The sequence below is a fragment of the Etheostoma spectabile genome, chromosome 1, assembly GCF_008692095.1.
Source record: "Etheostoma spectabile isolate EspeVRDwgs_2016 chromosome 1, UIUC_Espe_1.0, whole genome shotgun sequence".
Taxonomy (NCBI): Eukaryota; Metazoa; Chordata; class Actinopteri; order Perciformes; family Percidae; genus Etheostoma; species Etheostoma spectabile.
Window position 1 is genome coordinate 25,090,834 of NC_045733.1, and position 13,487 is coordinate 25,104,320.

Here is a 13,487-nt window from a genome sequence, read left to right on the forward strand (position 1 = left end):
ATCAGTATTTCTGATACTGGAAACAAAAAGCTGTGGGATGTACTGTATATGTGATTTCAAGGAGGCCACGAGATTCTGTTTGTTACTCTGTTCCACATCCTCTGTGCCCTCTTGGAGCTAACTAAGCTTATTGGATCACAATCAATACAGAGAGCGAGTGATGATGGACATCATGGATTCCTGTCTTTTCTTCATCTAACCCTCCTTCCTGGCCATGATGCAATTTTCTGCTCTTACTACGAGGGGTCTGCACTGCCTCTTAATAGCTCAGTGCTTACGCCCAGGTCTGATGCTGTCAGGGGTGAGGGTCAAATTCTCCCATGTACTTAAAAAAGGCCATGGTTGCATTTGATTGCACTCCAGTTGAAGATATGATGTTCTGATGGATATAACACTTAAATCACAATCTCAATGTTTGGTACAAGCTACAAAAAAAACTAAGACAGTACCTACATGTACTGTGGGTCTCATTGCTGAGAGAATCTTGGCGTCCTGCATGGGGTCTTATTGTACAACTAAAATCAAAGCAGAAAGCGAGCTGTGTGATCACAAGAATATCTAGCCTATATTAAATTGAACGCTGGCAGAGAAGCACAGACAGATACTGTATTAGCTCTCTGTCCCATCTGATATGAAAACCCTGGCTAATAAATGTAATTAAACTCACTCAGAACCCATGTGTGGCTGATCTGCAGGAAGGCAGGGGACCTGCCGAACAGATACTGTATGTGACGTACAAAATAAATGAGCTTCTGAAGGTATCGTTGAATAATTTTTGATGTGTCCTATTGAGAAGTTACATCCTGCAAAAACTGGACATAAACAGGGGGAAGAAGAACAAAAATGAAATGAAGATCAACAAGTTTTACCTGCCAACAATCGACAACAATTTTAAACTGATGCTATTTACGTAGTGTTCAATTGTCATAAGACATCACAAAGTGCACAGGAAGTGGTTTATTATAGTGTCTGCACATTTCTTCTTTCAGCTGGCTGTGGGTGTCGACAAGAACCTGATAGGTGCCTGCAGGGTTAAGGTGCTGTGGAGTCTATGGGTGTCACATTGCTTATAATCATGAAAACAATCACCATTCTTCTTTGTAAGTATATTCAAAACCAATATGTTCAATTATTTAAATGTTTGTATTTTTAATTGAGTGGACCTTTGTGTACATGTATGAAGATTCATTTTACTTTTCTTTTCTTTAAGGGGTTCTTGCAAATCAGGTCACATGCCAAACTAATGGTAAGCTTTAATTTAAGAAAACACATGTGTGTGTTGCATTCTCAACTATGATTGATTGGAATTGTGTGATGTATCAATTCAACGTCTGTTTCTGTTTCAACAATTCAATGCTACAGGTATTTTTCCTGCGAGGATCCTGGCCCAACAAAAAGCTATAAGTGAGGACAGTGACCTTTCTGTAACCTGCAGTACATTTGGGTTCAAGAAACAGATCATGGTTTGTGTTTATTTATGCAAGGATGACATTTGGATCGATAGAAAGATGCAGAAGCCAGATCAAAATGACACCACCTTCACGATACGCAGCGTTGGTCTTCATCACAGTGGAAACTACAGCTGTGTTTACTCCACTTGCAATAATTTGCTTCCCAAAGTAGCCATGAGGGGAGACAACGTCATTCAGATCCTGGTCATATGTAAGGATTTTCATCCCTGTAAAAGCATTGTGTTAACGTTTTTTTTCTTCTGTTCACTCATTTTGTCCTTCCTGCCGCACAGCCAATATTCTACCTGCAGATATTTCAGTCGCCGGGCCGTCCACTGTCAGCGAGGGAGACCATGTTGCATTCAGATGTACCGTTTCTTACACCCTGCAAACACTTGGTGAATGTCAACTCATCAACTCTTACCTGAGGAGGAATGAGACCATCCTCCAAGTGCAAACATTTGATGTCACCCGCATGGAGGCAACTTTCACCATCGAAGGTGCCGTCATGAGGGACTCAGGCCATTACAGCTGCGTGGTGCTGCCATCTAAATGCATCCGAGAGCATGAGAAAACACTCTGTGGAAATAACGCAGTATTCCTGAATGTCACAGTTAATGGTATCAGCTGCTCATGGTTACAAAATTCAGTAAGAAAGAAAAGCTTCAGAGCTTTAGACGGCCCTTTCATTTTCAGTAAAAATGTTCTCTTTTCAAATGGTAAAAAAATCTTTTGAAAACGTGATGTCATTTATGTGTCTTTTGCTTTCCAGTAAATTGGTTTCTCCCAGTTTTTATCTCTTGTGGACTGATAACTCTGATGTTATCGCTGGGTCTGAGTCTGTGGTGGATCAACAAACAAGGTCAGATAATAAGAAGGAAATCAAAAGGAGCTCATATTTTGCATTAAATAGATTCTATCATTGACTGACAGACAAAAAAGATTAACAAAAAGATATGTTATTAGTACTCAAATGTACAGTAACTTCTATTCTGAAGTGGCTTGTCACACCAATCCCATCAGGACCTTGACTATGTATTATGCATGCTTTCTTTTACTTTAAAATGATTATTTTTCCTATTTCAGCTGGCTACTTAGCGTCATCTAATTCATGGTGAGTTTTGACCCAGTCTCACTGATGCTGTCTAATGAATTTAAAGCATTCCCAAACCTGTGAGCAGATAAGCAGAAAGTCATGTTTTTCACATTTTCATTGTTGTGTTCAGTGATTTCTGCTCAAATACTTTTTTATATGCAGGATGTTTACAACAAACTAATATGTATTGGATACACAACTAAATTTGCCGCTGTCGGGTGAGTTAATGAAAGGGCTTGAATTGTGTTTTCTTACAGTGCGACAGACGTGATGGGGGAACAGCAGGTGCAGACAGAGGGAGAGGATCTGGACACACAAGAGGGTATGTTGAAAATGGAATTACAGTAAAGGCATACCCTGGGGAGTTCATAATGAAATGACCCAGGATGATTTAGAAAGAAAACCTAATCTAGCTACATTATGGCCTGTTAATGCAACAATGCCTCTACCAGGGTGAATAAAACATTAGGGACACCTCCATATTTGTTTTTACATTATTCTGAGGAATGAAAATGTGTTACTGTGTTACTACCTCCTAACGTGGATCAAAACTTAAAATGCATAAAAGATTGTGGCTTTCACATGCATTCATAAGATAATCCCAAGTCCTGAACACCAGCAGGAGCTCCCCATATTTTGTTGATTCTGTTACAAAAAGTGCCAGTTATCAATTTTTTTTTATTACATTGACATGTGCATTTAAAGTGATAATAGAACAAAATGTAATCCATTTATTTCTCTCTTGCATGCATTTTTCAATCTTTTTTTTTTTTTTACATCGTTCAGGAGACTCTTTCAGCATGGAGGTGGACGACGAGTAAGACTATAGATTCATTTTAATACAAACTATTTCAGTGTCACTTTTACGCATTTGGCAAGTAAGATTTGCTTTATTATGTCATGTTATAAAGATTTAACATTTTACCCCATGAGAATGAATAATTTGCTAAATGAAACTGACTACATTTGTTTTACATTCATTACTTGTTTAAGTATTTAGGGAAGCATAGTATGTAAAAATAGAGATGAATTTCTGACAAAACTTTAATGAAATTTTGATTGAATTGTTTTTTGTTTGTTGTTGTGTTTCACCTTTATTTGATGACCCACAGAAATTTATGAAAAGAAAAAAAACAACACGTTTATTGAAACACTTCAATTTGAGCTGAATAAATGTTTTACGTCCTTTACGGCGTTTATAGACATGTCATCATGGTTTATTGGAAACATGTCCTCAGGTATGTCAATGCTGTGGCTGCAGAGGACTTCACTTACTCCAATGATTGGGAGGGAGTGTACAGTGCTGCGGGTAAGTGATGCTTTGCGCTATTGCAGACATGGTTTTTCTTTGCAAATTAGGTCAATATTAAGTATACAATAAAGCGTAAAAGGCATTACACAGTATGATGCTGCTTTGCCATTTAAGATGAGCAGGGTTTTCTGTCAGTGAGTTCAGTTCATCATACAGGAAAACCACATCTTCATTTAAAGCAGTGGCGCAGATGTGAAGAGCATTTTGTGGCATGGTATCTGACTCACGAGAGCTAATTCTGTAATGACATGTAAAAAGAAAGAGTAAAAAAACTAGAATAAAAGCATGAGCGGTTTTAAACGTTCACAGCATTTACCCGCTTTTTTGTGTGAACTTTTCACCTCAGAGGATCCACCACCTGCAGAACCGAATCCAGAAGATTTGTATGCCAAGTACTGCAAACGTAAAAAAACACCAGATCCAGGCCTCGCCTGATTTCATTTTCACTTAAATGCAAAAACTGGAACACCTGCCTGTGATGTTTGGTTCAGTCTGTGTCTCATGACATTAAGGGAACGTTACTATAAGAGTGGATGAGTGTTTTTTTGAAAGTGTGGTGGCTGTGGAACATCTGAACTTTACACTATCACAGTTCACCTTAACAACAATATAGCAGGAGGTTGGAGAGAAAATGTCTTCATACATTCAATTCTTGTAAAGATCCTTTCTTTGTTGCAGAGGGGCGAGATTACCTTTCGCATAATTCATGAAAAGACTGGTTGATACTGCTTTATAAAATATACTACAAATTGTTTTCAGTAATAAACACGGCAGGTGTTGCAAATGGTGGTGATTGATTTGAATTTGTAGTGAACATTTTAGAAAACAAATCTTTCCCCTTGTTACATTTAATCAGACACATTTGTATCTTGTCATCTCCATTGTTCATGATTGTTTTTTTTAACACTGTCTTAACAGTAATCCAGTGGCACCTGCATTCATTGTTGCCACAGTGTCCCCTCATGGAAGTTCAAGCCAAGAGTGCAATGACCAATCTGATAAGAAAGGCACTCCGTATTTATTGTTTGTGTTCAGGAAAGCCATATTTCATTATTTACCGGGGTGGTTTGCAGGAGTTTGGTAATTTTTTTTTTTTAAGATTTTTTTACTATTATCCATCAACAGCAGTGATTGCAATGACTAACCATGTTGTTCAGCCGATGAGCTACCAATCAAGAAGAGCATCCAATATCTGCTTTCCTCCCCTCTTTCATTACTGCCACAGCTCCTGTGGGAACGGAGGAGCTGATGGAAAGAATTAAGTAACAGGCAGAATTGTGCAATGCTGGAAATGTTCAACTTCTGTATACAATTCTGTACATATAAACTTTTTGTGTATATATTTCATATGTGTATTTCCTGTTATGGACTTACTTGTGAGTCTGAAATAAAGATACAATAATATTAATACAGAGGCTGTAACTGTGAGCCATGTGACCTGTTATTCACTCTGACTTTTCTTCTAAACATGTAAGGTCTACTCACATTCCAGATCATGTGGAAGAAGAACTATCTCAGGTACCATTCAGCCTTAAAATGTAAATATAGCCGCAAGCGGCGATGAGCTGGAATGAAACTGGAAATGGTGTGAATGTGCTTCTGTAGGAATATGAACCCAATCAGCCACATGGTAGCGATATAATTAAGGCTTCAAAATGCAAACTTTGAAAGGCCACACCCCCCCACCCTAAGTCCCATTGATTTGAAATTTCTCACACAAGTGCAGCTTAATGTGTTCTACAAAAAAGCCTCGAGGAAAATTATGGTAAAAAAAAATTCAATTCAATTTTTTGAAAAACATATTTCCTACAATGTAGCTCCGATTGCCACCACATTTTCAGTGAATCGTCAATGGCATAAGCTTATTAAAAGTTGTATAAAGCATGTCCATATCTCAATTTATTTTCAAGTTATTGACCAACGAACTTCGAAGGGACGTTGGTCTGGACATAAATTAACACAAATCAGCAACCACAAGGCCAATCATCACAAAACTCACAGGTAATAAGATGTGTGCCCCAGATATACCCAGATAGCTTTATATACATATGCCGATAGCGAGTGGTACTATCACAAGATAGGTGAGTGGCATCACACACATTGTACTATAAATCACATATTCATTGTCTAATCATCACAAATCTCTCAGCATATGTCCTCATAAGTACCAGAACCAAGCCCTGAAAGTTTTATTTGAATTGAACATCAGGGGGCGCTGTAAATGCAAACAAACTGCAGGAAATGTCTACATAATGATCTCACACATACACTGCAAGTCTCATTCAAATTGACCACAAGGGGCTTTAAATGCACAATAACTGGGCGTGGAATGAGGCAAATCAAGGTTTGAGCTTGAAATCACAGTTGCATCTTTATTAGCATTAGTTTTTGAGCTAAATATCACACTGAATTGAAAAGAAATGTTTTTTGACAGATCAGTTGTAGGCATTTTAAACAAAGTGCACTGTTTGTCCAATCGTTATAAAGCTTGCAGGATATGTTTTATTTGTGAAATTATATTGAAGTCTCTATTGAGAAAAAAAGGTTTGAACCCGCTAGCATTATTTCTAAATGCTTGCTCTGCCTGTCTAACCTGAATCTGGATTATGTCACACTGGTTTTCACCCTGCCCCTTCTTGGTAAAGGCCTGGCCTAATATCATTGTTACACGGCTTTGAGAAAATACTCTTACACAACCAATCTTCATCCTGCATAGAAAAGTAGAATTACAAATTCCTGTTATTCAGTGAAGGCTCGTATATGCATCTCTGCAAAAACTGCAAAAAACTCTGCAAATATTCTATTATGTAAAATATCTTTTTGTGGAACGATCAGGACAGTGATTGTCATTTCTTAATTGTTTCACGCAATGAAGACATACAAATCTGACAAACACAAGAGGAAGAAAAGTAATCACTGCACGAGTAGCCAGAAAAGATAGAACATCTACAGAGTGGTAGGAATACCAGGGCATTTTGTAGGACTCTGTTCTCAGGTGAGCTGCACCTTTGTGTCTCAAGACAAACTCTATCCAGAGGAGGGCATTATCCAGCGGCGTGATTGGCTGATCTCTGTGCAACTTGGAGAGTCTCTGCATGTTCATCCTGTAGTAGGGCTCATTCAGGACTTCCTGTATGGCCTCCAGGAAGCTGTTGTCTTTATCCACTGTATTAATGGTAAGAAGTATAGCAACAATTTGTAATCCCTCTTAAGAAAAATAGCTTTAAATGGCTGAAAAATAAATGTATTATATGCAAGATTAAATTGCAACATACCTGTTTTACATGAAGTAGCTCCGAGCATGCATGTGCTTCAACGTTGGTGTGAAAGACCAAAGTTACCACTGAATATATAACTATTAGTTCCATAAAAACTTATATAAGGGGATTTTAGATAACCTTTTCTTTGGGCTTTTCTTCAGGGATTGACAACAATGTGGCCTCTTTATTGAAGCTGTCAACATGCGCTTCTTAGAGGAGGATTTTGAAAGGTACGCACAAACAAAATCACCCATAAGATGAAAAGCCTTTGTTACTTTAATTGTTTCATACTGTATATTGTTAGATGCCAAAGTACATGTAAGTTGGTTAACATTTCCTCCCCTTAGGATCCCAGACCAGTCTGACTTATGGGTGGATTTATTTACTATCGCCAAGAAAAAAAATCCAATCATCCCACATGTGGTGCCAAAATGTGCAATTCTGCCTCATATGCATTCCGTGCATTTTTCTCTACCATTTTTACTTTCATGCAAAACTTTTTTACCTATTATGAAAAAGGAGACAGGTGGAGACAACATAGAAAGAATGTATGGGGCTGACATTAAGGAAGTGAAAGAATTTTGGGCCAAGAAACAGATAAAGGTTGATAAGTGGTAATGTTAAACTGTTAAATTGACCAACTCAGTAGAAGCCCTCACTTGCTGAACTCTTTTCTTCTTTTCCCCCTTGATTTGTCTCATCCATCTTTGTTTGGTTTAAATAAAAAGACAAAAAAATGCATTACATTCTCTATCTGTGCTTATTTGTTTGCCATTTTTATTTATATTTAGCGGAGCAGTGACTGGAACTGGAATGTTGTAGATTTTATCATTACAATCACCAACATGTCCGTTCTGGCAGTACCTTTGTTGATTTTTTTAGCTGTAGTGTGAAGACATGGCCATGCAGAGGCAGTGCAGGCTCAACCAAAGGCTGCGCTGCTCAGCTGTCCAAACACAGAAAGCCTGCCTGGTAATTGGAGATGTTGATAGTGGTGTAGTGAGCCTAAGGCCCTTTACTACATTTCTCTACAGTATTACATAATCTGAGGTATCTGGATGCAACACCAATACAATAACAAGACAGTATTGGAGTTGTTATTAGACCTATTTTCACTTTTGATGGGGCTGACTTTTGTGCTACATAAGGCTTAAAACATAAAATAAACATCCTGGACCCAAAGCGCCTCTGCACTGATCTGTTACTAAAGATTGTATTCCAGTCCCACAAAGAATGTAAGATTTGTCCTCAGGCTGAAAGGAGTGCCAGAGACACTCAAGTCAGGGCAAGAAAGTCCACCCCTTCTTTCACGCACAGTCAAGCAGAACAAATAGAGAAACTATTAACTATGTGTATCCCTGAAGAGGAGTATCTGACATGTGTGGCACTCACAGAATTATGATCTATAGTTTGTTTGTGTGACTATGGTCTTCTGAATGTACACAGGAGGAGAAATAACTTAAAATACACGTCTTTTATTAGAAGGAAGGAATATGTTGTTCTATTCTCACTTCCTTGTTCTTGCTCTTGATCACAATTGTGAACTGGAATTACAGAAAAGCAAAGTTAAACCATCACTTTTATTGAAGCTATGCCCCACTGATAAAGTGATCATTTTCCCAAATGTTATACTTAGCTGATATGCACACATAGAGTATTAGGCAAAATGTAAAATGAGAATGATGATCTTCTCCTAACTATTGTTTGTCTAACTAGTGTGTGTATCTGCCAATCTGGGTGGCAAGCTACCTTATAATTAAAGAAAGAAATAAAGTTATATTGAAATGAATTAAAATGGAATTGATATTCATCACTGTGTCATAACTTGAATCACTGTGACATAATTCAAAATATCTCTAAAACAAACAAAAAACATGTGTCTGTGAGATACACTCAGCAATCAAGTCCCCAAATCTGCAGCTGGATCTCTGGCACAGCTGTGGCTTACAGAATGACTGTGGATAAACAGCGCAGGGCCGTATCTGAGTGGTAAGTCTTTCAAATCTCCCAATGGGACCCATAACGAGCTGTTAATGTGCTTTGCCTCCATTTGGGGTAAGTTGAACTGTGGCTGTTAGAAGGTACTTCCAGCATGGTTAGGGACAATGATGTTGGCCCACTTGTAAATGACTGGGATGAAGAGGAGAGCGGTGCCCAGGATCGACACCAGGAGGAAGGCCCAAAGAAACACTCGATCCAAGACCTGGGCTACAAATTTCCAATCTTGAACCACCTGGTACAAAAAAGAAACACATAGTCAGTCACTTGATAGTTACGCACAGAGACATGACATAGATTTGAATAATCTATGTAGTGACTAAGTAACTTCCAGTTTCCCATCTTGTGAGATTTATTACAGCCTTTGACATCATTAAAAGTGTGGGGCCAAAAATCTGAATCAGAACACTTTATTGATTCCCTCGGGGAAATTATTTAGTTGCAGTTGCTCACAGTCACAAATTCAAGGTGAAGTAAGAGTAAGACAAGTCAGTAAGTTTATAAAGTAACAAAAGTAACATAGCTACAGTAAGAAATAAATAAAAACGTTAAGTAGAAGTAAGGGAGATTAGGTTACAGGTCGCGTATCAGCAGTGGCTATCAGAGGAAATCCAACATACTCACCTCTCTGACCTCATTTTCTTTAACTACATGCATGTTTATGTAGCGAATAGAATCCAACGCTGCTTGTAGGTTATGCCTGGTGTAGAGCAGAGGTGTCAGTTCAGGTGCTGAGTCCTCCGTCACACCCTGTCCTACTGCTCCTCCTGCTCTGGCTACTCCAGCTGGGTCGTAACGGTCCACGTGGCTGCGCATGCACAGCAGCTTAGGCAGTCGATGCAGGAAGATCCTCCTCACCCAGGGTGCCATGCCGTGATGGGTAGAAGAGGAGCGATGGTGGATGTTGATGGCAAAGACGGTGATGATGATGGAGAGCGTGACGAAGATCATAGTGAAGACCAGGTACTCCCCGATGAGAGGGATGGCCTTCGAAGACGAAGGAATGATCTCCTCAATGACCAGGAGGAAAACTGTGAGCGACACCAGAACTGAGGTGCAGAGGGAGATCTTCTCGCCGCCGTTGGAGGGCAGATAGAAGACAAGGATGGTGAGGAAAGAAAGGCCAATGCAGGGGATGATGAGAAAAAGGGTGTAGAAAAGAGGCAACCGGCGAATGATGAAGAAGTAGGTGATGGTGGGATAGGAAGAGCTGCCGTCTGTCCTTAGACCACGGCTGCCTGTGGCTTTCACTATCTCCCATTCACCGTTGTCAAAATAGTCCTGCTTGTCCACATGGAAGTCCTCCAGAATTATGTCCACCTGTTAAATATGGAGTGAAATCTCATGTTAATCACACGGAATCTGTCAATGTAGAATTTCACAGAATATCCAGCAGATTTTAAACAAATTTAAATAATTAAAACACTTGTTAACACATCTCCACCCCAAACAGAAAACAGTCTGCTTAATCTGCAGATTAATCACCGCTGGAAACTGTAAAGAAATCCGCAGATTCTGTTAGGGTCTTGGACTATCGATAACGTACTGTAGATTAGAGCCTCACCTGGGAGCCATCATATGTCCAGGAGCCAAACTTCATTGAGCAGTTCTGGAGATCAAAGGGGAAGAAGGTGACATCAATGGTGCAAGCTGACTTGTAGTTGGCTGGTGGCGTCCAGGATATGGTTCCATCATACTTAACAACTGCCTTGGTGACAGTACCCTCAAAACGCCCATCTGAACTGTTGAAAAAAACAAAAAACATTTATTCATCTAAAAGATTAACTGATAGCTAGATTAATAGAATTTTTAGATTGGACTCTTTCTGTGTAGGTCCTTTAAAATCCTTCAAAGATTTTTTTTTTAATACAGTGCTTTCCTCATATCAGTATGGTCATTACTGTTATATGCATACATTTTGAAAAATATAAAATTCAGGACATGAATGTCATTTCCATTTCCATATACAGCATAATGACACATACTTATCATAGAGTACCACGTCAGGGAGCCAGATCTTGTTAGATGGGACTCGGATAGTTGTGATGCCCAGATATTCATCAGGGTTCCATCTGAGTTTTCTGTCGAGCCACTCCTACATAAAATAAATTAATAATACACATTAACGGAATGGAAGGGCGTCAAAGGATGGGTTTCGCATTTTGAAAAATACTCTTATTTGCTGTCTTGCCAAGGGCGAGATGAAAATATTGATAACACGCATCTGTCTGTATTCTAAGAAGCTACAGCCAGCCAGGCTCTTTGGCAACAAAATCTGTCCATCAGCACCACTAAAGCTAACAAATCAACAAGTTCTTAGCACAATTTACTATTATTAGATTATTAACTGCAAAATGTATTTGAGGTGGCTTAGATATGTTATACATGGTTAGTACCTTGTAAGAGAGAATAATCTGGAGGGTTAACCAGTGTATAAAAAAAGATAAAGTTTAGGATTTTTTTTCGCCAAAGGAAGAAGATAAAATACAATTACAAAATATGACACAATTTGAAAATTAAAAGTATGATAGATAGACATCACTACCAGGGCCATTACCCCTCCATCACCTTTTTTTGCATAATGCAATCCATCACTGTGAAAGGGAGCAAGTGATCCGGATGGCAGAGTCTAGTCTGTGGGGATAACTCAAAAGATGCATGACAGACAGGACACCAGAGACCATGAATAAGGCTGACAGGAGCAGGAGTGGGGAGGATGCGGCTTGTGGAGCAGGTGCGTGGGCACAGGGCCGAAAGGACTCATATAGATGAGGACTGTCAGTGAAATGCCACCAGACCACATCAAAAAGGGATGACTAAATGCCATGTAATGCCAGAAGTTGTTTTAGAATATTTCTTTGACCATGAAGTCACCACTAACAGCCACACCCTAACAACCTTACCTGCATGTTTTCTGATGATGGTGAAATGTAATGTTGAGGGTTGGATGTGTAGCTCTACTTGCCTGTTTCATCCACACATTGGTTGTCATTCGCTGGTTTTTCTCATCCTAGAACAGTGAAATAACAAAAGTTAACATTTCAATTTAAAAAGTAGGTATATCAATAACGAGTGCTGTTCTGTGCTCACCACATCAACTAACTGGGAGATGGCCAGCCCAAACTTCACACGGATCGTCTGGTTAAGGTATTCCACTGGACGGACCCATTTCTGGTAGTTTACAAAGAGGTATTTGAACAGCTTGTCCTCTGCTTTTGCAAAGGAGGAGAGTTTTGGAACCCCTAAAAGGTGGGGGGAATTTAGAAGGTTAAATCCAAAAATTACAAGTTTATATAAACCTGAAAAAAAAAATGATTTAGCTGCTAGCATTTCAACTAGAGCCAGCCTATTTAAACATAATTAGGTTTTGTCTTGGTGCTGTGCTCTGTCCACAGAAATACAGTATGAGACTCAAAGGAGCTCCAGTCTGGTGTTTATATTGTTATAATTCCAGAGTATATCTGCAAGCTGTTATTCAATTAAACACATTGATGACAGTGCATTACACAAAAGGCTGTTGAGGAATGTTATACAAATTAAGCAATGTTTTAATATGGTTGTGAGTTGTCCCACTTCTTATTCCTACTTCATGTCCTTCACTACAGTAAGAAACTGGTATGCCTACAGCATTTACCTACTTTGCATTGGGACTCATATGCATCTGTGAGTGTAAATAATGCACACACTCTTAAGTCAGGGTGCATGCTTTTTATTAAATAAATAACTGCTTACCAATGGATCTTGGGAAAATATCGAGGGGCTTGAAAGTTTGGGAACCCCAGGTAAAAAAATGTATTAATGTGCATAAAAACGCCAAGAAAAGATGTAAAAATCTCCAAAGAGCATCAAATGACAGATTAGATATTCGTACATGTCACAAAAAGTTAGATTTTATTTCCATCATTTACACTTTCAAAATGACAGAAAACAAAAAAATGGTGTCTGCAAAAGTTTGGGCACTGCAGAGTTTATAGCATGCACTGCCTCCTTTGGAATCAGCTTTCCAATGACAGTGTCATGGATTGTTCTCAATCATCGTCTGGAAAGACCAGGTGATGTCAATCTTAAGGTTTTAAATGCCCAGACTCATATGACCCCCCCCCCCCCCGAAACAATAAGCACCATGGGTTCTTCTAAGCAGATGTCTAGAAAACTGAAACTGAAAATAGTTGATGCTCACAAAGCAGGAGAAGGCTACAATAAGATAGCCAAGCGTTTTCAGATGCCAATATCCTCTGCTCGAGATGTAATTAAGAAATGGCAGTCATCAGGAACAGTGGAAGTTAAAGCAAGATCTAACATAACATTATATAATAACATTTTGGACGCTAACTTGATGTCATCTGTAAAAAAGCTGAAGTTAAAGAGAG

General features: G+C 38.9%; 2 protein-coding genes across 3 annotated transcripts in view; one reads left to right on the forward strand and one right to left on the reverse strand.

Moving 5' to 3' along the window:
• The first annotated feature begins 1,014 nt into the window (after window positions 1-1,014).
• Window positions 1,015-2,818, forward strand: LOC116692247 (uncharacterized). Its single transcript, XM_032520374.1, has 5 exons — window positions 1,015-1,100; window positions 1,211-1,246; window positions 1,363-1,662; window positions 1,745-2,071; window positions 2,805-2,818. Exons 1-5 carry the CDS (start codon window positions 1,052-1,054, stop codon window positions 2,816-2,818), a joined length of 726 nt encoding a protein of 241 aa, XP_032376265.1. The 5' UTR covers window positions 1,015-1,051.
• A 5,760-nt stretch (window positions 2,819-8,578) lies between these two features.
• The window catches only part of chrna5 (cholinergic receptor, nicotinic, alpha 5), a 9,474-nt gene continuing 4,565 nt past the window's right edge, over window positions 8,579-13,487 (reverse strand). For both annotated transcript variants that reach the window (XM_032522016.1, XM_032522005.1), the window contains exons 3-8: window positions 12,208-12,359; window positions 12,083-12,127; window positions 11,103-11,212; window positions 10,682-10,859; window positions 9,742-10,437; window positions 8,579-9,352 (exon numbers count right to left, since the gene is read on the reverse strand). In XM_032522016.1, the coding sequence (XP_032377907.1) occupies window positions 9,194-9,352; window positions 9,742-10,437; window positions 10,682-10,859; window positions 11,103-11,212; window positions 12,083-12,127; window positions 12,208-12,359 (1,340 nt within the window). In that variant the 3' untranslated portion in view covers window positions 8,579-9,193. The remainder of the gene's footprint in view (window positions 9,353-9,741; window positions 10,438-10,681; window positions 10,860-11,102; window positions 11,213-12,082; window positions 12,128-12,207; window positions 12,360-13,487) is intronic.

Bases quoted from the DNA above. Each gene is read 5' to 3' on its own strand.
- LOC116692247 (XM_032520374.1), top strand. From the start codon at position 1,052: ATGGGTGTCACATTGCTTATAATCATGAAAACAATCACCATTCTTCTT. The intron at 1,101-1,210 runs GTAAGTATATTC...CTTTTCTTTAAG, and splicing joins AACAATCACCATTCTTCTTT to GGGTTCTTGCAAATCAGGTC. The intron at 1,663-1,744 runs GTAAGGATTTTC...CCTGCCGCACAG, and splicing joins CATTCAGATCCTGGTCATAT to CCAATATTCTACCTGCAGAT.